This window comes from Cucumis melo, chromosome 7 (assembly GCF_025177605.1).
Source record: "Cucumis melo cultivar AY chromosome 7, USDA_Cmelo_AY_1.0, whole genome shotgun sequence".
Taxonomy (NCBI): domain Eukaryota; kingdom Viridiplantae; phylum Streptophyta; class Magnoliopsida; order Cucurbitales; family Cucurbitaceae; genus Cucumis; species Cucumis melo.
In genome coordinates, this window is record NC_066863.1 from 27,351,986 (window position 1) to 27,377,101 (window position 25,116).

General features: G+C 32.9%; 2 protein-coding genes across 4 annotated transcripts; both read right to left on the minus strand.

The window, feature by feature from the left end:
• Positions 1-687: 687 nt before the first annotated feature.
• LOC103494882 (GDSL esterase/lipase At5g03980-like) lies at positions 688-2,457 on the minus strand. Its single transcript, XM_008456263.2, has 5 exons — positions 2,118-2,457; positions 1,777-1,989; positions 1,521-1,672; positions 1,160-1,433; positions 688-1,072 (listed from the first exon to the last, which is right to left on the minus strand). Exons 1-5 carry the CDS (start codon positions 2,398-2,400, stop codon positions 852-854), a joined length of 1,143 nt encoding a protein of 380 aa, XP_008454485.1. The 5' UTR covers positions 2,401-2,457; the 3' UTR covers positions 688-851.
• A 2,945-nt stretch (positions 2,458-5,402) lies between these two features.
• On the minus strand, positions 5,403-22,724 carry LOC103494549 (isoleucine--tRNA ligase, cytoplasmic). 3 transcript variants are annotated; one of them, XM_051087321.1, is made up of 28 exons: positions 22,426-22,724; positions 21,617-22,163; positions 20,867-20,932; positions 18,910-19,053; positions 17,596-17,816; positions 17,233-17,398; positions 15,832-15,945; positions 15,215-15,312; positions 14,673-14,751; positions 13,884-14,042; positions 13,424-13,513; positions 12,557-12,690; positions 11,860-12,019; positions 11,386-11,469; positions 11,009-11,221; positions 10,613-10,738; positions 10,173-10,310; positions 9,239-9,342; positions 9,092-9,155; positions 8,727-8,815; positions 8,512-8,653; positions 7,857-7,920; positions 7,712-7,779; positions 7,418-7,540; positions 7,272-7,337; positions 6,761-6,872; positions 6,593-6,684; positions 5,403-5,755 (listed from the first exon to the last, which is right to left on the minus strand). In XM_051087321.1, exons 2-28 carry the CDS (start codon positions 22,148-22,150, stop codon positions 5,651-5,653), a joined length of 3,555 nt encoding a protein of 1,184 aa, XP_050943278.1. In that variant the 5' UTR covers positions 22,151-22,163; positions 22,426-22,724; the 3' UTR covers positions 5,403-5,650. The 3 variants fall into 3 exon arrangements, with proteins under 3 accessions (XP_050943278.1, XP_008453992.3, XP_050943277.1); XM_008455770.3 differs by having other exon boundaries at positions 21,617-22,246; XM_051087320.1 differs by having other exon boundaries at positions 21,617-22,246; positions 22,335-22,724.
• Between the last annotated feature and the right edge of the window lie 2,392 nt (positions 22,725-25,116).

Genomic DNA, 25,116 nt, shown 5'->3' on the forward strand with positions numbered 1-25,116 from the left:
TGAATAAAGGGATGATGAGATGTGAAATGATTGCCACTTGTTCTTTTGGGCATATTATTGCATATTAAATCCCACTTACTAACCACTATTTCCTTCAATCAACACTCTAATTCCAAAACATTAGGGGAAATATAGCAATCAATTCAAAAAATTTTATGATTTTTCTTTTCTCTTGGCTTATAGGGATACCTGAAAAAATAATTATTTTATGAATTCAATGGTTGGTGTCACCTACTTCCCTTTGTTATATAAGAAATTATTTTAAAATGATAAAATTATTGAAAATATTTATGAATATAATAAAATATCATAGGTAGATTACGTTAGACTATTCTCTATCGATCCCTTATAGATTATAATATTTTGTTATATGTATAAATATTTTGATTTTTTTTGCTATATTTGAAAACAACTAATAGGACAATATTAATGCATGGTAATTAGCATTATTCTCGTAAGATAAATTAGTTTATATGGCAAGAGTTTGGTTAGTCTTCATTATTATTGTGGGTAAAATTGCACCTAAGGAATGCATGCAGACCTAAAAGCTCAACCCTCTGTTAAATAATGTAGATGATAAACTTTACACATGAGATTAGATTGAATACACTACCAAATATTTATCTTCAACAATGCAGTTATTTTGATACCGGTTTAAATCATTAATTAACTCAAAAGTTTAAGTAATTGATAGGTAAATTAAAGCTAAATTTAATATAGTATCTAACGTTAACTAAACAAAAGTAGGATCGAAATATAATAGAGAAAAAACTACAACAGTTATGGAGAGATTAATTGGACTTTCAACTTTTGAGCTATTTCACGATTTGACAGCTTTAAACTAAACTAATTCAATTACTCCCGCAACGAAACTTTGGCAATATATCACGAATGAGCCGATGTGCCATGATTTGATAAGTTTTTTGTGTCAAATGAATTCCATCCCAACTGATATGTTTATCAGGATTAGAACAAACAGGAACTCTCGGAAGTCCACATATTTGCATGACATTAAAGTTATAATCACCTCCCGTTCCACAACAAGACTTTTGTAGACGTGTTTCATCAAACCCTATGTAAATTAAACAACAAAAATTAGATATACAAACAAATATACAAATATAGAACAACAACAATAACATGTAAAGAAGAAGCATACCGAGCAAAGAAGCATGTTGAAAAACCCAAAACAATGCATTATAATAATCACCATATGCAATTATCACATTTGGATTCTCTTTTCTCAACAACTTGATAGCTTGCTTTAACTTGTTGTTATGATAACTTGCTAAACCGTTGAAGTCTTTTAAACAGTGAAACTTGTCGTATGCAGTTGAATCATTGGTTTGAAAGCCAGTGAGGTAGATTGGTAGACATCCCATTGAAAAGTGTCCAGGAATGATAACTCGAGTAGCTCCATAATCAATGACCCTCTACACATACAGAAATCATAATCTAATTAAAAGTTTATATTAAATCATCAATCCATCCAAAATGTAATAGTTTAGATTCACACATACTTTAGTTGCACCCATTATTGTTTGTACAACTCGAGGTACCATGTTCTTAACTTCAGAAACAGTCTTTCCTTCAAATAGAGCATAGTTATAATCATTTCCTCCAATCTCCCCCATAAAAAATAATGCATGCTTTAACTTCATAGTACAATCATCTGCACAAGTTAATTAAGGAAATTGATATATATATAGATATATACATTAAATGAAAAGTAGTTTTGAGAAATTGAAATAAAATTGTGTAAAATGAATTATTAACCTCTTTTGTTTGAACAAATAGTCCTGAGATATGAATGCATCCAATCAAGTTGTTTAGTAAGAGATGTGTTGGTAACAGGAGATGTGACGTTGTTTTGAGCAAGAACGTCTAAAGGCAAAGCGGTAGAACCAGCCACTGCAAAATTCACTCCATGAACGAAAGATGCCTTCTTTTGTAAGTAGGGATTCACCAAAGGAAGTCCAGCTGCCAAAGCTACAATGAAAAAGAACTAATTGTTTAATTAAGAGTTAAACCAAAGAGACGGACATTTGATTCAGCTGTGTAATTATTAATGAAGCTTGAAATTGAAAAGAAAGGAGATGGAAAGAAGCTAAAAATACCAAAATAATCAACCATAAGTAAACCATTAGAACATCTTCCAGTGGGTTTGTTGAAGAAAGTTTGGCCATAAGGAAGATGAGCGAAAGGAGTTGAAGGGTTCTCTCTAATTAGATTTCCAGTGTCAGCTAAGGAATCACCAAACTGAAATATGGAATCCAACTTGCAAGCTTTTAGATCCTCAGAATTTGAACCAAATGGAAATACAACCAAAAGAAGAAGAAGAAGAAGTAAGGAAGAAGAGAAGAAATTTGATACAGTACTACTGATCATCCCAACCACCATTGTAAGTACTCACTAATTAAAGAAAAGCTTCTTGCATGCATTTGTTTCAGTGATTATTTTAAAACTGTCAAGCATGCATGGGTTATTTATAGCCACCTGAATTCTTTTCACCTACCTTAGATTTTTGTATAGCTACTTATAATATTAAATTTATCTTCATCAACCAATTTAAGTCTTTGGATCGATCAATGATTTTATATAAGAGTAAGAAATTCATCGATAAACTAAATTATGATTCTCAACATGGAAGTGGGAGCTAACAACATGATCCTTAACTTGCGAATAGAACCATTGTAATGAGTGATTTTGGATCGCCATGCTATAATTAACATAAAACAAGAACAAACGCGATAAAGACTATGAAAATAACAAAATTCAAGTCTAGAAGTATTTGTGTCGCGTCGTAGGACCAAAACAAGCCTAAAAGACAGGGTTGGCTTGGGCCTTGGAACCAAGTCAACGAGCTCTTCTTAGCTTCGCCATAGCAAAATGGCCAATGAGGCGGCCCGTTTAAGGAAGTAAAGAGTTATCTTATTGTACCCTCCGAAACTCTGTAAAAGATAACGAATGTCATCAATTTCTATAAATACATCATTATATATTAGTCCTAAAATAGTGAGTCAATTTTCACTTTCAAATCCTAAGACTTACGCATTTGATTTAAATATCAGAATGTATATATATAGCAAACACTATATCAGTATATATGATAAGTTTCCCTTTTTGTGTTGGCAGGTCACGTTCTTCCTCTTCGAAATAAGTTTATCATTATCATTAATTTAAAGTCAGATTTTTTTCTATGTCCAAATACTGGCATCAATGGCATCTAATTTCTACTTACTAGATTTTCTCCGAATTTCAAGCTCACGACCTGAAAAAGAAAAATTTACCTTCATCTATCAGTCTAAACTTTTGGATCAATGGTTGATTTAACATTAGCTAAACTTCACCCACCAATCACGAGAACAAACTTAAAAGATTTGAAAAAATTACTAGAAGTAAATGGTTGTGATAATTAGATAATTATGTGTAGGCTTCGTAAACATCGGTAGGACTTAGGTGAAACTTGCACCTAAAACGTGTCGTTTAGATGAAAATTCCTATTTGACCGAATTTTGATAGTATCAGAAAGGATTGATATTATCATCATCATCTTTATGAGTAGTGTATTAAATTCGAACATTAAAAGCTCTTCTCTTCTAACAGGGTTTGGAACTTATCTTAGTTTTGTTTTGAGTTGGAAAGAGGTGTTGAGGATTTATACATTCATTAAAGCTTTTTCTTAAAGAGTGTGTTGAAAAGATGAGAATTTAAGTACTGTTGTTTCCTTTGAAGTGTGTGAGACCTTTGAAGACTGCGATACTCCCCACGATGCACGTAATGTGTCGTATAGAAGATAAAGGTGCATCTGGGAGTGTAATTTAAAATTTAAGTTATTTGAAAAAGAATTGTGGTGAATGCCGACCTTTCAAAAACAACTTTTGAAGCATTTTAAATGGAAATGAGTTTAAATAAAAATGAGTATTATATTTTTTATAAACCGATTATTGAAGAGGTTGAAACAAAATAATTGACGATTTTTACACACCTTTCATTTAAAAAGAAGAAAAAAGTAGAAATTGTATATATCATGATTTTAGAATGGTTATAAGATGACAAACAAATCTGCTAAGATATGGTATGTGTGATGATACAATTTTGACAGATAATTGCAATGTACAGATATGGTATAAGATGAATATTCGATCCAACTCAAGAAATAAATTTTCTATATGATTAAATAAACTCTTTTAAGGAAGTTATATATATATATATATATATATATATAGGAAGAAACAAAAACAAACTTGGATTATGAACATATAGTTTGCACACTTCAAATTTAATAAAGCTACCTTATACCTACTATGTTTATATCACGAGAGTAAAATATGTTTTGAGAGTAGAATCACTTTTATCATATTCAAAATTACTTCAACTACATAAATTTGATCTTTTTAAATGTCTGCAAAAGTGATTTAACCCTTTCAAAAATATTTTCGTTCCTATTTTAAAAGACTTGCTTGAAATTTGTAGAGGTTATAAGTGTCAAAACTCGATTACAAAAAGACTAAATTTTAAATTCACAAGTGTGTGATGAAAAATTGTGGTTTTGTCAAGGATACAAGTGTGTGATGACAAATTGTGAAGACAAAGTGTACTGTCCTGCCAATGCTGAATTCAATTAACATATCCAAGTGTGTGATGACAAATTGTGGTTTTGTCAAGTACTGAATCTGTTGAAATGCCTATGCGTGATATTAGGAATAACTTAGTATAGAGATTTCGCTAATGGCATCGTTTTGTATTTAAAGAATATTCTTCTTCTCCCTTATCTCGTGGACGTAGCTAACACACTATTAATAAACCAAAAGTTTAACTTTAGTAGAATGATCCTTGAGACGTCAAATGGAACCATGTTAATTAGAAACCTCATTTACATTGCACATCTAACTCTGTTTTTGTTTATAAAATCAACCGAAATATTACACTTGCCGATTCTTCTTTTTTAGTCAACTGTCTTCGCAAAAAAATGACATTCTAGTTTATCTCATCTCCCCACAAATCTGGTTGAATGAATTTGAAATGCTTTAGGGAAAAAGAAAACTAAAAGTTACAAATAAGATGAATCACTGCATCTTCTTCAGCAAAAAGGAACTCTAAGCCATCATAACACATACCTTGGGAAGTTACTAAACCCTAAACTCTGAAAAACAACAAAACAAGCAATAGTATCAATGATGAGAAATAACAATGTTTTATTGATCACTTTCTTTAACCTTTTAAGAGTACATTTGAAGTAATATTGAGAGTGCATCATCACGCAAATGATAAATTTAGTTTGATCTTCAATTATACTATAAATTTAACAATACTTACTATAAGTTTATTTTAATTAACCAAATTCATTATGTCAACTAGACGATTGACAATAACAATAAAACTATATTGTAAGAAAATCATTATAAGAACTGTTTTCATTTAAATAAGAATCACTCACATTTTTAAAAATGAGTATAAAATCCTTGAGATTTTGATACAAAACTGTGCGCCCTAAACTTTGGTAGGCATGTACTCTGTTAAGTTGGGGGATTTGATTCTATCCCATATAGAAGAAAAATAAAAAGGAAAAATGAAGGGAAACAAAAATAAGTGTTTGAAAGGAAAAAAAAAGGTAACAATAATATGCAGAGATATACAAAAATGAGTTCTAAGAAGAATTAGCCTTCAAATATTGGTCGCCAGCCGCTAAGAAAACATGCTCGCCCAACACCACCTCCACGCTCGGCTGCCCATCGATGAAATCGACCCTAATCTGTTTCACACAAAACTAATGTCAATTTTTTTCTCTCTTTTTATTCTTTTCTTCAGCTTCCAAATTTTCATGAACACAGATATATCATTTTTTTCCTGGTAAAAGAACTAATAAATATTATGTATATTGAAAAGAACGCATGAGTTAGAAGAAATAACACGCATGATCTTGAGAAAGATTAAGGGCATGTTTGAAAGTGATTTTAAAATTGATAAAATCACTCCCAAAACTTTTTGAATCATTTTGAAATCACTCCAAAACCTTTTTGAATCATTCAAAATCAATTTGGATGATACGAAAATTGCATTTAAAAGTATAAAGTTGAATATTGAATTTATTTTGTGTTTTCTGAGTGATCTTGAATGCAACAAAAGTGATTCTAACCATTTCAAAATCACTTCCAAATTTGCACCAAAAAATTAGATCTTTTAGTTCAAACTTTTAGATATTTTCGGAGTTTAATTATTATTTTGATTCCTAAACTTTTGGCAACTTCAATCTGATTCTAACTGTTTAAAGGTGATTTTTAGTCTCTCATAAATGATAATGAATGACAAAAAAACATTTTTCAAAAGTGTAAAAACAAAAAAAAAAAAAAGAATGTCACAGTACGACCACCAAAATGAATATTTACAAAATAAAGGGATGATTAGTGAACTAAAACGAGAAGTATAAGAACCAAAATAGTATTTAAACCTAATTTTAGGAGTTTCTAATTTTGGTTGATTGAAGAGATGCAGTTTTCTTATATTGTTATTTCCCTTATAGTTTCATTGAACAGCAAATGTATTTGACGTAAAGATCCCTTTATAACACAAGATGGAGAAGAATACAAACCTTGCCATTTCCAGAGGAGAACTCAGACTTCAAGTTGGAGAGATCTCTTGATAATAAGTAAACTTCAAGTGCTCGGGCAAATTTCTCATTACCTAAAATAGTGCTCACAAGCATGAGAAAGAGAGTGCAAGAACGAGAGAGTCTGTGTGCAAGAAATAGTGCATATACCTTCATATAAAGCAGTTATAGCATCTGAATCGAACACAGGTGCCGGTCTGGCCAAGATAATAGAAAATGAAATCCCAGCTACGTTATGGAAACTTTCTTCAGCAAGCGTGACCTGCATATTTCATAACACCGTAAGCTGATATCAACATGATGGATATGCAAAATCAGAGAGCAATGTGTAGAATCAATGACTATAAAAAAAATGAAGCAGACAGCACCATCCCCTCCATTCATATTTAAGCTAAGCACTCTAAGATGGAGAACAAAGAACTAACAACAAGATTCAAACAGAAGATAACTCAGTGGGACGCTCGATGCATCCACGAGCTACTGAAAAATGAATAACTTTGTTGTAAAAATTGAAGTTTTTCTTTCAAGAAAGTGTATAAAACAGCATAAAATATTGAAACTAATGAAAATTTCAAATAAATAAAATGAATAAAGCCAATAGTGTTTGTATTACAATTCAATAAAACAGGCAACATAATATATATTATGGGATGCAACTTACTGCATATGAAGGCAACACAGTAGATGGCAGCAGGGGGGAACCGATTGCTTCACTTATGTATAGATCCTATCCAATAGATCAAATTTCAGTTATTTATGAGATGGGGACGATATGGTAATTCCAAAAATAGGCAGCTTGCTACTGACCTGTGCTTGTAAAACTCTATGCGCTACTGATGTATCCTCATCCTGTGATCGAAAATACACCTCTACTGTATCTGTAGGTTCAAGGGCAGCTTTCTTCCTCAACTTCTGGATTCTATTAACAATCTGAAATGGATAAACTAGTAAGCTAGGAACTGACAATTCATAGGGACTTTGACCATGGATACAATGCGACTATTACAACCAACTGTCAATAAGTTAACACGGTACAGAGTTTACAAATGCGTGATCATAGCATATTATATATAGAGATCAAGCATGGAAAATGCAAGATACCTCACGAGCGACACCAGCCTCAAATAGAGATTCATCTGGTCGTAAATCCAAAATCACTAGTACATCACCTAAATGAAGCACAAGCAAATAGTGAGATATAAGACCCTTGGCAGTTAAATAACATTGATTTGTTAAATTTTCTCACCATCACCAGCAGCATCAATTTCCTTGTCCGTCATACCATCAGGACGTTTGAAATCACGGACAACCTTAAGGCAACAGTCAATTTTGGGGGAAGTTAGAAATTAGTATGACTTAATTAGTTCTTCAAAAGAAAAACTACCAACGGTTGAAAAATATGGCCCTCCCAGCACATCACAGACCAACATGATAACCAACTACACCACAAACCTGACGCCTCAATTCCCCCAAGATAGCATGAGAAAGAAAAAGTTCACCAACAGCAAGATTGCCTAGAGGCCTAAAACATCAACTTTCATAATTTGGTTCACAACTTGAAATTTTCTTCCGTAATAATACGATCAGAAGCATGTAGGTAATGAGATGTGTGAACAACTTCCAAAAATCTCAGTTACAAGAAACCAAAGTTTTCCTTGAGAAACATAGATGACCCATATAGAATAGGACAGGAGGCCTTCTTTTACCCTTAAGAGGGTAAAGAGTAAACAAAAAAGCTTTTAAAAAATAGTAAAACTATACAAATCTACCCTCCCAGGCACATTCATACAAATCCACCAATGATTCAACCTCATGAACAGACATATTACTCAATTCAGGATCAAACAGTACATTTTATCAAGAATGAACAGAATTGCTGCCTTCAAAGTGAAAGCATATACCTTTATTTCGGATAATCTTAAGCAATGGGTAGCAATTGTAATTTCTCCCACTTTCTCAAAAGCCAAGATGTCTTCCTGTGACATTGCTTTGACTTCCTTTGCCACGACTCCCATAGCTTTTCCAAGACGCTTTCCCAACATACTAAAAGAGAACAATCATATCAAAACATCTGGACAAAAAGAAGAAAATTGTTTCAAGTGGAAGTTTTTCATACCTAAAATCCGGCTCAGCACGAAGGGATGCATACTTCAATGTATCATTGCATGGGATAAGAGATCTTATGTTTAATTCCTCAAGAACGTACTGCAGCACAATTAGGCAAAGATCAAGAAATAAGAAATTAAACTAACGGAAAGATAAATAGATAATATTAAGCATAAAAGTAACAAGAAAACCCAAAACAAAAAGCTCAATAGAATAGCCCCAATATTTAGGATAGAATGAGACAATCGACATTCCAAGTGCATCGTGTGAAACTTCCAAAACAATAATTATCATAATGATTGGAAATCAAAAAGAGTTTGCAACCCTAAGACATGCCTCAAGTAAATATAATATTAGCTTTCAGGATATAGATACCTCTCTTAACTTCCCGGCTATGTCATCAAGAAAATCTTTATCAGGATGAACCACTATCATTTCTCTGATGAGATTACAGAATTAGATATGAGGGGGAAAAAGCTACAATAAAAGCAGCAAGAAGCAGAAATATATGCATCGACAAACCTCAAAGGCGCTTTAAGAGGTTTGTTATGACGCTCCCGAATGTTGCGAGCAAGATCAATAATTGTCATCATCCTCGTAACACTTTCTTCAATTCTTTCACCTCTCTAAGTTGGCATTCAATAAAGCATATCAATTATCATAAAGGGAAACAAATGTAAGAAATCAAGTTGGACTTTTTATAAGAAACATCAACGGGCATATATTCAAAATGAGAGAAAAAAATACAGCCTAGGGGCCGGGGTAGAGGGGACCCCTCCCAAAAAACTTCTACAAAAGAGTCTGCCAATCATTAATAATCATTGACAAGCAGTAGTCATAAGCAAGTTTGATGAAGTTGTAAAAATACTCATTCATGAGGAATTCAAATTCAGCTCAAGGTAGCTGGGGGGTGAGCTTTCTGCTTACATGGATCTTTTTACAAATAATTATCAAAGATAAAAAAGAGAGGCTCAAAGACCCTTTTCAGTTTATGATTTCTGAAATGTATGTGAAGAGCTTAACGTTAATCAATATTTTAACAGGTTTCATGATGTTGTATCACTTTTTTTGTATCCGTGAATGTGTGGGACAGCTTACGCTCACCTCAACTGATCTCATGAGACAACGTACCTGACTCGACAATATTTAGGTTTCAAGAAAACTAGTAGGATATTCATAGGTATATAATAGTGTCACTTAACAGACATTTTCATCAAAAAGTAAAACAAATTATGAAGAAGGGAATTTGTGTACAAACAATCCAACCCCTTGAAGTAGGAAAAGGCTCTCATTTAAAATAAATAAATAAAAATTCAAAAAAAATGAAAGGGTTACAAAGGTGCTTCTCAATTCTTTGACAACAAAACACGAAATACAGCCCCCCTGCCACACAGGAATAGTTTCAAAAAATGAATCTAGAAATATTATAGCATATAAGTAAACCGATAATAAATACCTTTCCTCCTTCTTGAGGATAAGAACAGTAATGAATGCTTTCCTCTGACCCATCAGAAACTTTCCGCAAGTTTTGATATAAAACTTCAGTGAAAAATGGAGTAAATGGAGCCATGACCTTACAAGATGTTAAAAGGACCTGAAGACACAATAGACTCCGCGCTCAGAGCAAAATAGAAACTAAAATGAACAAGGAAATAACAGATTGACAGCTAAAAAGAACAACATGGATTGTTTGTACATGGAGCACATAAGCAGTAATAAAAATGGTATTTTTCTTCTACACTAACATGTCAGGTACAGATCTCGACTTAATTTACAGCAACACAGAAACAGAAAAGTTTATAAACAACATATGCAGATTTGTACGCTACCAAAAAGTTGACTGTTACAATAATTGTCAATCATTTATCTAAATAGCGGAGAAAAAATGCACCATACATGGTACAGAGTAGAGAGTGCTATCCTGCAGTCTTCTTCCCCAGTACGGCCTTTTAGTCTCTTGCGGTTGAACCTCACATAAATATTTGTAAGGTTGTCAAGGAACTTTAGAAGATATGGAACAACCTGTCGTATTGGAAGCATGGTTAATGATGAGAAGTGGTGAAGAAAAGAGAGTACAACAATTGCAATTAAGTTTCCAGAAAAAAAATAAAAGAATAGAAAAGAAAGGAAAAAAAATTTACACAGCTGCTAACAGGAATCTAAAATCAGTATTGAGGTGTATGCATAGGCCTTAATTTTCTAATAAAAATCATGAAGATATATAATCAGAAAGCAAATCAATCATATCCAAGAGAAGATAGTAGCCATATATATCAATTGAAAGTGCCTAACCGTATAGAGTCGGTAGCCATCCATTTCTTTCCTGACAAAATATACTAAACTCTGGGTGGCAGAGTTTATCCATTGGTCAAGAACATTGAATGATTTTTGAAGGGTGGCCTGATCCACTGGAGAAAATGGTGCAAACCCCTCAATCTCGAGCCTCTTGGCATTCTGAACAAGGAATCTATATGCATTGTACCATGGCAGGAATACATCCCTGACCTGTCAACAGTCCATAAAGTCAAAGTTAAACAATATGCGGAAATAAAGGAAAAACAGGTCTCAGTATAGATGTTCATGAAGAAAGTTATAGTTAACGAAAACCTGGTGCCCAAGTGGTGCACCGAGAATACTTGGTAAAATGTAAAATATCAGTAAAGACTTACAACACCAAAGACACCCTCCTTCTTGAATCGCAAAGTCTCTGCACGTACAACTGGAGAATTTATAAGATATAATCTCAGAGCATCCTGCAACACAAAAACACACATCAACCTTCATAAAATAGTAACCACAATTAATTGACAGGAAAGTTCAATGAATATCTTGATGCTTGCTTTTTTATTTATTATTATTATTATTATTTATTACTATTACTATTATCTTTTTTTTGGAAGAAGAATAAACATAATTTCATTGATTGAACGAAATTGTACTCGAAGGAAGGAAGAGCCTTCCAACCACCCAAGGTATAACACAAGAACACCTAGCAATGAGGTTTTTGAGACTATATAGTCTTTAAGGGCGTTTATATAATTACAACAATCCTGTTTTTCAATGTCATTGTCATCAGAATAATGAAAAGTGAAGTCTGAGAAATACAAGATAAGTAAGAAACATAGATATAATACAGAACTTACAGCTCCATAATCATTTATGATTTCCATTGGTGAAGGATAATTTTTCAACCTTTTACTCATCTTCTTACCATCCTCTGCAAGCACAAGGCCATTACAAATAAGGTTCCTAAATGCGGGCTTCCCAAATAAAGCAGTGGATAGAACCATGAGAGTGTAGAACCTGCAGACGTAAAGAGCAAACAATTCATATCTCATTATAAATGAACATTAGTCTCTTTTCATTAATATAATGAAAAGTTTTGGTTCCTTTCAATGTGTTCAAAACATGAAAAAAAATGTAATAGATTATTAATCATCAAAGGTCATTGTTTCACACCATGCTCGTATTGTGTCTGCTTCCTCATATCAAAAAAATAAGTCATCAATTTTCCAACCAAAAAAGAAAAAGAAGCATCAATTTAAAAAAAGAATTATATCAACATTCCACTCTCGTGCAAATATTTGAGTTTTTTGCCACTAAATACAATCCAATTAATGATTAATTTACAACTGCCAAATTAAGCTTAGCTCAACAGTAATTGGCATAACCTTTCATTTTACAGGTGAGAGGTTCGATCATCTACCCCTACAATTATTATAAAAAAAAAACTAATGATTTACAACTCAAAAGTAACAGGAAAATAATTTTGCAACTTGACACGTTGATATTTTGGAACCATGAAGGGTTAAAAAAAGACACAAACACCAAGAAACTTACCATCCACGAGTTTGATCAAGCCCCTCTGCCACAAAGTGCCCAGGAAAGTTCTTCTCAAAAAGCTCAACGTTCTCAAATGGATAATGAATGTAAGCATATGGCATAGACCCACTCTCAAACCAGCAATCAAACACCTGCAGTAAAGATGAGGGAATAAAATATACCGCAAGTATGAACAGCAGGAAATAAATTTTGCACTAAAAAATATACAGGTAGAGAACGTGGTTAAGAGAGGGAAACTACAGCAACTCACTCAAATAGATTGCACATATTCCCGAACTATTTTTTACTTATTTTGCTTTCATTGAAAAGAAAAATAAAAGAATCAGGAGCATAAAACCAAAAGGCTAACAAATGGAACCCATCAAACGAAGAAAATGGCTCCAATCCAAAAGGATGATTACAGAAATCCTTAGCCAGGTATGCTCAAACCAAGGCATGAGGTCTAACCGCCTCCCACAGACCTCTCACTCTCTAACCAACTACACAAATTTCACAATTTCTCTCGGAAGCCAAATCCCCCATATAATGGCAAAAGGATAAACAGGCCTAAGTCTCAATAATGCCTTTATACCCCTTACCCTCCTCTTCTTATTCCTTCTAGTCTAAATAAAAACGGTGGTGACCTCTAATTATCTTTCTATGTGAGAAAATTTTGAAACTACAAGATCCATTATAAAAAGAGCAATATCAAAAGTAAGTCATTGAGTCCAAAAATAAAATAAAAGCGTGAAGCAGAAAAAGGCAAAAAAAAAATAATTATCCTAACTTCCATAGTTCCTGAAAAAGAGAAAAAAAATGTCGTATTGATCGATTTCTAATCCAGAAAAATAATATATAAGAGAAAACGAGATTAAGTAGTCTTACATCATCTACCCTCCGAAGAACACCATATTCAGGACCTCTTCTGGATGGAATAGTAATGTGATCGATCTTGTGACGATGCAGATCAAACACCTGAAAGCTCGAAAACATAAGATTCCCACAGATAACGCACAAGTAGGTTACAAGCAGTCCCACCAGAACATAAGAATTAACTGCTTAAAGAATACAGGAGGGTCACCAAGCCATTTCATAATATTTTTTACGTTAGAATATGTCAATTTATTTTCTTCTCTATGGTATGAATCATGTCCTCACTCCACTAGATGGAAACCAGACAGTTTGAAGAGAAATAAAACTCAACGGTAAACTGATTAAGTTCCTATGGTGAGCTAAAAAAAGAACTCCATGCATAGCAAACAATTCGATAAAGAGAAAAAATGGTTGCCTCAACCTAAAGCAATTATATTTGAAGATAACAAAAACCGGGAAATAAGAGTGATACCTTAACACCAGAAAGCTTTTCAAGTTTCTCAATTGAGTCCATGACCAGTATTTCCTCCCCATCCTCGCTAACCCAGACAGGGAGAGGTGTTCCCCAAAATCTACTACGACTGACAGCCCAATCTCTTGCATTCTCTAGCCAATTATGGAACCTTTTCTCCTACAATTTGACATTAACAAATAAAGATGAAGATAAAATACATCTCACAAGCTATGAAACGGTTCATTTTCACATCAGCACTTTGTTTTTTCAACCCAAGTATATTTCAGGACTCAATTTCATAGTTCTAAAATGTTCGTATCTTCAAGCAATGAAAAGAATATATAAATATATATATATAAACAACTCAACTCTCGAGAGTTTATAGTTGTTTATAAACATGGAAGATTTTCATGATAGTTCTCTTTCTCAGAAGCATAGTTATATCAATGCACTAGAATTTAATTGAAAAAAGAAACGAAAGAATACAAAAAGAGAGCCCAGATAAAAGAAGTGAAACTACAGAAAAGCTGTCCAACCAAGGAAAACAAGTTCCAAGTTTCTAACAAATAACTAAAGGAAGGATTTGCCACAAAAGCCCACAGAAGCATAGATACAACAAAAAACTTCTATCAATCTTTTTCTATAGACTTCTATTAATCTTATATATCTTGATTCATATCACACCACTACTTTTTACACCGTGCATAATACTATACCCCATGCAACCTTGCCCATCATACTTGACCAAAATTCAAATAAAGTGAAATGTAAGTATTTAAGAGAGGAGTTCAGCATAAAATATAAAACCTTCACAAAGTCAGGCACCCAGTAAGTCTTCTCATTGTTTTCTAGTAAATTCTCCTTTAATTTCTCAACTCGGACAAACCTAAAGTAAGAGAAGTCCAATTGGTTAGGATAGGAGGAAGACAAACAAACAAATAAAAAACAAGTTCATTTACATTTGTCCGCATTCAAGAATGAATATCAGATAAGACGAAGGTGGAAAATGTAATAGGAAGAGAAAATGAGCAATATAAGCACTAAAATCAAGTGTGAATTTAAAATTCAATAATAGTAACCCTTGGTGCAAAAAGAAGTGGCATCTACTATTACGAGGGTTTTCTTTCTAAAGGAAAAGCTATAAAATGGATATTTCATAATTTTTGCCATTTTATAAATACTCTCATCGCAACTGAGCCCAAAGTGTGAACCAAACCTAACTGAACTCTTCATTTATCCAGAGGGCGGGAGGCAAACAGTTGCAGTGTCAAAATGTACACCAAAGTGAAAACAAGGACCTTATCATAAAAGCAAATAACAGATTTCAAATAGATAATAAATGGACTTGCCAGCTTGGGACAGCCCTGTAGATAAGGGGAGTATCGGATCTCCAGCAGAAAGGGTAAGAATGGGTAAAGCTTCCAGATTTAACAAGCCTTCCTTGTGCCTGAAACAGAAAATTTCTGACCAATAATGCACGTTCATAAATGAAATAGTAAAGAATTTTAGATTCCAACATATTTTTATTTCAAATTGGTTGTTTTCCTCCTCTCCTTTATACTTCCCTAGTCCAAAAGCAACAAGAAGATCAGCATAAATATAAAATTACAGAATGAAAACACAATCATCAAGTAGATATGTCTTCAAGGATAAAGCTATTGAATATTCACATTCACCCATAGTTGAAGTTACAAGTTCAAGATCTAAACATTATTCTATTCAAAGTTTGTTTCTCAATCAAAAATTACTTCAAGTTGCAAACAAGAACCAAGGCCAAATTGTGAATTCAAGCTCCACTTTGGATTCTCCAAGCTTATTAAGATTGAATTAAAGAGTTGCAAATTTAATGGCTTTTCATATCACATATGAATACATTGGGATGCTATATCGACATGTAATGAATCGATAGATATTCCCAGAAAAAATAATTCAACTTGAACATACTACTATAAGGGCAAGGACATACTTTCACCGCCTCAATTATATCCTTGTCTGCATCCTTGACATAACGTCCAGAAAAATCGGTAATCTTTGAAGTAAAGCAACCATCGTCATCGACTGCAACAATCAAATTCTCACCCTACAAGCAAATGGAAAAAACACGAGCAAAAATAAGATAGGAAATATAGAGTAACTTATCCCCAGAAACAATTATAGCGCACTTTAATGATCTTTTAATTTTAAACAAGATACCACATCTCATTACAATAATGCAAAGAAACAGAAGTGGTCAAAGGAGACACGCAGAAAATGAAAATAAACAACATAAGTCAACTTGAACTTAAATATCTAGCTAGGGAAAAAAAGGCCTCCAACTTTAGTCAAATATCCTTAAAGGAATAATTAGCAAGTAAATGAGAGAGAATACAAATGAGATGCTTTGAAAATAAGAATGTTGAATCTTTCCCTCCAAACTTTGAAAATTCTTGAAAACAATGTTTGAATGTGTAGAAGTGTTTTGCATTACATTAAAAAAAAAAAAAAAAAAAAAAAAAAAAAAAAAAAAGACCAAAAATCCAATAAAAAAATATTATTCAATTTGACAAACTCCTTTTAACTCTTGCTAAAATCGAAACACGTATGACATAATATAACAGATAATATATACTAGAAAACAATAATCGTACAATAATTATTAGTTGGTAACTATTTTAATAAATTAATTAATAAAATTAGTTGGTAGTTACAAGAATTTATAACATTAAATATATTAATAAATTAATCATTAATATTTGAGATTTAGTTAAACTATTAGTTAACTACTATTCTTATTATTTATAAACATATCACCAAACGTTTTGAATAACTTTTAAAATTCAGATCCTATCAAAAGTATATTTAAAAAATACAACTTTGTTTTTTCATTGAATCTCTTAGGTCCCATTTGATATGATAGCCATTTTGATTTTTTTTGTTTTCTCGGTTTTTGAAAATTAAGGTATAAACACTACTTCCACCTATTGGTTTTTTAATTTTGTTATCTACCTTTTACAAATGTTTCAAAATTCAAATAAGGTTTTGAAAAAACTTCCAAAGATAGTTTTATAAAACTGGATTTTGTTATTACAATTTGGCTAAGAATTCAAATGGTTACATAGTAAACAAGAACCAGTTGAAAGAAATGGTGAGAAAACACACAGTACTAGTAGACTAAAAACCAAATGGTTATCATCCGGATTCTTAGTTTATAAACTTTTGTTTCTCGATCACCTTTACTAACCAAATGCACCTCAGACTGACCTTCAAAACACCAATACTTAACAAGTGATTCCACGTCACTTTTCTTGGTTGTCACTAATCATGTGGTGTGAAGTCATATAAAACTTACTAATAATATGTGAAGAATAAAAGAATCTTCATGACAAACCTTATTGATCACTTGGTTCTCAATGCAAACACGATAATCATCTTCACCAAATGCAGGAGCACAATGGACAATGCCCGTACCACTATCATCAGTGACATAACTATCCGCAACAACTCTAAATGCCACATCAGAAAACTCTTTAAAGTAATCAAACAATGGCACGTACCTGGAAAATACAAAATATTAAATATCCTTCAGCAATATCATTAGGTACAATTTAGTAAACATTCAGGAACCAGAAAAACAAAACACACACACACATATATATACATACAGGCATTCATACATGCATACATATATGTATGTATTATAACAGCCTCGCTAAAATCATCAAGAGACATATCAACCAATGAAAAGGCTTACTTTTTACCCACAAGAGAAGCCCCTAATACTTCCTCCAATATCTCGAATGAGTCCTCGACTGAGTTCTCTGTTTTTGAATTCGAGGATCCCTTTTTCTTAGGATTTGACTTGTTAATGCCATCGTTAGCATTTGGTGCATTCACTTTTTGTTTCTCAACAGGTAAAGCAGACAATCGGGATTTAGCAACCACATATACTTTTCCAGACACCTTGTTGCGAACCTGGTATTTTTTTTCAACTACATTAGATTATCAACCATAAAAAAGGTTTCTGAGAGCTTAGGCACAATGAACAAAAGCACCTAAATGCTGTAAGATACACAATATGTTGAAAAATATAAAGTTTGTGTATAAATGAATAAAAAACTAAATACAATTGAGCATAAAAGATTTAACCTGGAGCCTGTGTAACGTTGATACGCTTATATTATTATGAATTTTTTTAATGAAAAGCCCCGACTCTCATTCAGGAAAAAAAAAAGCCCACAGAAAGAAGCCAAACTACAAGAAAGGACTCCTATTAGGAGAAATAAGACCTGCCAAATAATTATAAAAGAGTGGAAACAAAGGCCTAAAGAGAAACAGAGGACTTGAAGGCAACACAAATGCCACTGGATAGTGTTTCTTGAGTGAAAGATGGCACAAACAAAGAACCTAGGAAGGCAACGGCCACAGGATGGAGTCTCTTTTCTGCACAAACTTTTTCGGGAAGAAATTAAACTTTCATTGAAAATAATGAAGGAATACAAGAGCACACAAAAATTAAGCAAAAAAAGTAGGAAAGAAGAAAAGGAGGGCTCTATTCAGCTTGAAGAGCTTTATGGCGCGGTTGATCAGAGCTTCTTGACAGGGATTGATGCCAAGTATAGATCTTGTACACTGATATTTCCAACTTGAGTCTTTTGACCAGATTGAAGGCATTTCCAAAAGATGTGTAACAATGCTGAGTTTATTCCTGAACCTCTGTATAGATCAAGAAAAGGAAAAACCACTAACGACCTAACCATACACTTACGTAGCAGTTGGTGATGCCTAACTGACGGTAGGGATGATGGCTACTCAAGTAATATATACAAGGTCAAACAGGGAAGACAAATTTCAAAGGTCATTTCTTAACCAAAGATGCAGCAAAATAAAAGTCATCTGCATGCACTTCACAAAGAGATTTGACAAGGTTAAATTGTAAAGTCAGAAAAAACAGCAAACAGTAAATAAAAATTTGGTGAAAAGAGTTTGAGACCACATGAAAGTATACTTAAATTTGCTAATTACTACCAAAATGTAACATGTTGAACATAAATTTACATAATCGGACCTTCACGTATACAAAATTGGCATTAACACAAAGAGCAAGATTACTCGGAAGGGTCCATGGAGTAGTTGTCCAAGCCACAAAAGCTGCATTTTGGGGATCCCCAAGTACTGGAAAAGCTACCATTATTTCAGGATCAGGGACATCCTGTGTAAGGCAATACTCTTGGATATCAGAGGACAGGTTATAAGTCAATCTGATGCAAATCGACAATTCTTACATTAGCTGGCATCTAAAAAATGATTTTAGCAAACTGATAATGCAATTGGAGAACATGAAATTTTATGTAGACAAACCAGTAAAGAGTGAGACTGAAAATTCTCTTGACGTGATTTGGAAATCTATGCTACATACACCAAATGAACACAGGGAACGAAAATTTGGGTTTTTCTTTGAACCCATCCCAATCCTATTTAATGTACAAATTATCATGCTATATTACTAAGTTGTTATTTGCCCACTAAAAAAATAATGCGCTTAAATACAATTTACTATCAAAAAAGAAGAAGAATCATTTTGCACGTTTTAACTATTATTTTCTAACAATAATGACAAAACTAAAAGTTCACGAGATAATTTTCTTACATTGTAGAAAATGAAAAAAAAAAGCATCATAGATTCATACTTTCTAGGTAAAAAAATCAACAAAAATCAAACTTAGCACAAAATTAACCTTGATTCATGCAAAAAAAGTCCGTCATTTAACAATTATCCCCGGAACTACTAAATTTCAACAACATAGCAGCTCTAATAGCGTTTTTCTATGGAGTCTCATCAATTTCATAAAAAAAATTTAAATGATTTTTCAAGCGCAAGCCTATTTCCAGGTAAAAATTGTAACACTCGATCAAGTTTTTTTTTTTTTATGAATCAAACTGCTTCCATTGAGAAAGAATGCAAGGGCGTATGAAAACATCAGCCCGCCAAAACACCCCAACTAAGAGAATGGACCAACTATGTAAAATGTTACCAATAGAGTAATTACAAAAGTGCTTCGATATGAAAACCCAAAGGGAAACATGAAATCTAATTAAAGTCCAAATCTCACTATGCTCCCTCTCCCTACCTCTAAAGATCCAGTCATTCCTCTCACCCCAAATGTCCCAAACAATAGCACACACCCCAACCAACCATAAAAAAAAACCCTTTTATGAGGAGAAACTTCTCGATCGTCGTTCTAACACTCCTAGAGCCAGCAAAACTAACACCATTTGATCTTTTGTTTTGTAGTTCTCCAAAATTAAGCCTATGAACACCCCATCCATCTCTAAATTTCTTGTTTTATTATTTACTTTTTGGCAATATTTTCACAAACCAAGCCAAGTTTTGAAAAAAAAAAAGTAGTTATTAAAACTTGTTTTTAGAATTTGGCTGACAATTCAACTCTTTAACTATAAAAATGTGCAAATAATTGTAAGAAACTATGAAAAAATAGGCTTAATTTAAAAAACCAAGACCCCGTTTGGCAAACATTTGATTTTAGTTTTTTGAAAACTAAAGCCTATAAACACCACACATCTTCCATCTGTAAGTTTCTTGCTTTGTTATCTAATTTTTACCAATGTTTTCAAAAACTAAGCCAAGTTTTGTAAGCTACACCAAGTTTTGAAAACTACAAAACTATTTTAAGAACTTGTTTTTGTTTTTGGATTTGCCTAAGAGTTCAACTCTTTTGATTAAGAAATAAGCAAGTCCTTGTAAGAAATTGAAAGAAAATAGGTTTACTTTTTAAAAGTTAAAAAAAAAAAATTAGCTTTTATACTTCAAATTATGTATTAAATTTTGTATTCTTAATTAACCAAATATGTAATATATTGTATTCTTGATTTATTGAATATTCAAAATTTCTTAGGAAATAGCAGCAACTAAATCATGCATGTCATGGCTTCTACATACAAGATAGGTGATTCAACTATATTAATTGTAAGGAAAATTTTCAATTGAAGAAAGAGTTGCAAACCTTATAGCTCTGGCCAGCTTCGAAGTTTGAAAGTGGTGTCTTGCAACCAGTACTATACGGCATGACCTAAGAAAGCAACAATGCAAACAAATTTATAATTGAACTCGTACTCCTGGGTTGACAAACTGTAGGCCAAATATAAGGACTTATGCCCAAGTGAGCTACCTAAAACATTTATTTTCAAAGTTTCTAAACACAAAGATACCATAACATGACATTATCATCAAATAAACTGCATAAAAACATTGTCAGATCACAGAATCTGATGCAGTGCAATGCAATATGAACCAAGCACGTATTTTCTTCCTCTAAATTTAAAAAAAAAAAAAAGAAGAAGAAGAAGAAGAAGAAGAAAACCTGTAGCATATTTTGCTTCTAATTTCGAGAAACAACTAACGACTCAATGATGATCTCCAATGAAAGAATATACTCAGTTACAACTCGAAAAGCTCATTCTCTCAAATGATGATGACCCCATCGTGCACATATCATTTGTTGATAAAATGAAAACTCAAAAATATAACACACTGAGTCAAAAGAATTCAGAGCAACCTTCAAATTCTATATCTCATCAAACAAACTGAATTTCCCACAGGTGTTAAATTTCACATGGTTTTCCATCCCCTATTCTCATGTTTTAAGGGGGAAAATGTCATGAAAGAATGAACTAGCAACTGATGGTATAATAAAAGGAGTCTATATGAATATTAGCCGAACTGTGCAAATAAAGATAGTTATAAACCAACTAACCTTAAAACCTTTATAGACAAGACCTTTTTCGTAGAGCTGAGAGAAAACCCACCAAACACTCTCCATGAACTTCAAGTCCATTGTTTTATAGTCGTTCTTAAAATCTATCCAACGTCCAGTACGCGTGATGATTTTTTCCCACTCCCCCACATACCGCGTAACTATACTTCTGCATTCTTCGTTGTACTTGTCAATCCCCATCTTCAACACATCGTCTCTCCTTTTAATACCCAGCTTCTGATCAATCTCGTTCTCAACAGGCAATCCATGGCAATCCCATCCAAAGCGGCGAGTCACATGATGGCCGGTCATAACCTGATACCGGGTGACAATGTCCTTGATTGTCCCCGCCAATATGTGGCCATAATGTGGAAGACCAGTGGCGAATGGAGGCCCATCATAAAAAATATACTCAGGAAGGTCCCGTGTGCGCTCCAGCTGAGTCTCAAATGCCTTGATATCAGACCAATACTCAAGCACCCCCTCCTCATGCTTAGGGAACGAAAAGTCCTTACCCTCGCAAACTTCATCCATGGGGGCACTACACCTAAGTTGAAGAAAAGGGTGTTTGTTCAATTAGAGTGTAAAAAGGAGATTCTGGATAATAACGAGAAGTCCCCACAATTCAACCTGCATAAAGATATTGACTTGTAAGGGAAAACATTCAAACACTTTGCAGCAAGAAATTGAAAGAAATGAAAAACAGAACAAAACAAACCAAACCAAAAGGAAATGAAGTAGATGAGACTGAGCTCGGAGTTCTGAATGACAATCTTGGAGAGTTGAAATGAGAAAATGTAGAGAAATACCCTAGTAGTTATCGTCAGCGGCTGATTTGAAGAAGTGAAATTGAAGGACTGAAGAGCGTTTCTAAATCAGCTGCGTTGGTCTGGTCTGGTCTGGTCAGCTCAACTCAGTTTTAAGGTAATCAAATAACCGGTTTAGTTAACCCTGATTGCAGCGGCGGCGATTTGGTCGGGAGGCTGAACCGGTTAGATTGGAGTGCAGGGTGAGGTGAGCGACGGAGTGGGGTGGCAGTGGGTGTAGTAATATGAATAAAGGAGGAATGGAGGGAGGAGCTGAGAGAGAATTGATGTAAACCTAAAACTCAAAGCCCTTTTCTTTCACCCATAAAAATTAAATGATAATTAAAAAAAAAAAGAATGTACCTTTTTACCTTAGGAAATTATGATTTTAATTTTGACCATGAAGAGGTAGGAATAATTTTACATTTACTTACTTTGAAGGCCAACCATATAAAATTACTCACTTTTTTTTTTTTGCAAAAATATTTCAAATCACCTTTCATCTCAATTAAAGTTACAAATTTGTCCTTGTGACTTCTTTCTTTATTTCTTCTTTTTTTGATGTGATCACACTTCTCTTGTAAACCAACTTCGGTGATACTCTTTTTTTCTTCTTTTTGGCAAAACAATTCCGAAGGGAACTCTTTAATTTTCTTTTTCTCCTTTCATTTTTCTTCTTCTTTGGCAGAACTCTTTTTGCCTCTTTCATTGTTCTCAATCTTCTCCCACACATGTTTCTGCTATGAAAAAGGAGAGTTGTTTATGAGGGAGGAAAAGAAGAGAAGAGTGATAGAGGATAGTGATTTGTGAGTGAGGGAAGGAAGAGAGAATGTGAGATGGACTTTTTCACGTGTGTAAGTTCATTATGGTTATTTCGTTTGAATGCGATATCAGTAGAAAGTCATTGACATTTTCATGCAAAAAAAACAACTCATCTGCCATTTTTGACACAATTTTTGAATCGATCGATACAAATTTTTTAAATAAATAAATATCAATATTTCTCATCTATTTATTTTTATTTTCCTTTGTCTCTTCCTTAATTTCTTTTTATATCCACTCTAATGTTGCTTGACTTGAGCACCAACGGCCATATTCTTCAACACCCCCAAGCAAACATTCTTCTATAATTAGTCTCGATGAATTGGTATAAGAGTGCATTTGCATCCTCGTCATTGTTATCGAAGAATGAAGATGATGTTCATCAAATTCTGCGATGAAAATCAATCCTGAATATCCCACGTGATCACAAACAATATATCTTTTTTTTATACAAATATCTTTTAGTTAAATAACCACATCTTTTCGTACTTTGTTTTAGTTAAATAACCACGTCTTTTCATACTTTCTCATGTCATTTATATTTATATATACTTACAAAATGAACAAATTTTTAAAAGAAATGTATTATTTGATGTCTTAAAAACCACGTAATCTTCAAATAATTTGGTAATTGAATTTAGAGTCAATGACTTTGAGCTTAGTTTATCAAAACTAAAAGATTTTTAAATTTTGTATAACTTTACAAGATCTAACTGATCACAAGTTTTCATAATTGGACTGTTGTATTTAATAAATAACGAAAGCTAGACATAATATAAACGTATCTTTTTTGTGTATTATTGTGTTTTTCACTGTTTATACAAAAATAGTCCAAACCATAACCATTATTAAAAAAATGGCCAATCAGAAGTGTAAATAATTTAGGTTTTTAGTTTTGTAAACTTCATGGTCTTGTTAATCAACTTTAAGCACACTAAAAAAAATTGGAATTCGTGTTAAATCATATCTCTTGCAATCGTAAATGACTTGATTAAGTATCACACTTCAATGAATGCAATGTGTGATCATAATTGATCCATAATTATAAAAAATAATTCGAACAAGTAGTGTGATTAGTTATTCTTACAATAGCGATCACCAATGCTATCAAAAGGTGTTCGTTGTTTTTAACATATGGGTCCATTGTTCAACTTTGAAATTTTGGTTGTCTCACACACATATATAAATAAACAATAACAACAAAAATTATAATTTAAAATCAAAAGATACTCTTCTTTACCAAACATCCACTTTGACTAAGATGTGATGTGAATCAGATTCATTTTGGGATAAGGATGAGTGAAGTAAAGTCATTGAAAACAATACATGGAAATTTGAGTTTGGTTATTGATGATGGATATCAATCCAAAACCCTAAACTATCTCCCCCTAGTTAGTAGTGTAACTTTGTGGTGAATCATGTTGCTATTGACGAAAAGATATTAGGTGGATCTTTTTTTTTTTTTTTATCGTCTATTAAGGTAGATTTTGTGTCTTCTTTGTCCTCTATTTCAAAAGAAACGTTGTTTTTTAGATGTTTGTACTCCTAAAAGGTCAATGATGTATGTAAATATTCTATAAAATTTGTTGATACAATGGTAACCTTGTAGTGAATTGAGTGTCCTATTGTAACTGACAATAATTAACTACGGCATTAAAATTTCAAAATAGAAGAAAACCTAAATTTTGAAAAAAATGTCAAACACTCATTTGCTAATGTCAGGATCATGTGAAATTATAGCATTACCCCTCTTCTATTGGTTTAGGGTTTTTTTTCTTCTTTTTCCTCTAGCTAATCATTTTCTCCCCACATCATTTCTTCTAAGCACATTTCTAAACAAACTCAATAATCCGGTACCTTCTTCTTCTTTCG

Excerpts from the sequence above, each read along its gene's own strand:
- LOC103494882 (XM_008456263.2), bottom strand. The coding sequence starts at position 2,400 with ATGGTGGTTGGGATGATCAGTAGTACTGTATCAAATTTCTTCTCTTCT. Across the intron at positions 1,990-2,117 it reads ACTTATGGTTGATTATTTTG|CTTTGGCAGCTGGACTTCCT; the intron begins GTATTTTTAGCT and ends TTTTCATTGTAG. Across the intron at positions 1,073-1,159 it reads TCAACATGCTTCTTTGCTCG|GGTTTGATGAAACACGTCTA; the intron begins GTATGCTTCTTC and ends TAATTTACATAG.
- LOC103494549 (XM_051087321.1), bottom strand. The coding sequence starts at position 22,150 with ATGGATGAAGTTTGCGAGGGTAAGGACTTTTCGTTCCCTAAGCATGAG. Across the intron at positions 15,946-17,232 it reads AGAACCAAGTGATCAATAAG|GGTGAGAATTTGATTGTTGC; the intron begins GTTTGTCATGAA and ends ATTTGCTTGTAG. Across the intron at positions 11,470-11,859 it reads TCATAAATGATTATGGAGCT|GATGCTCTGAGATTATATCT; the intron begins GTAAGTTCTGTA and ends TTTGTGTTGCAG.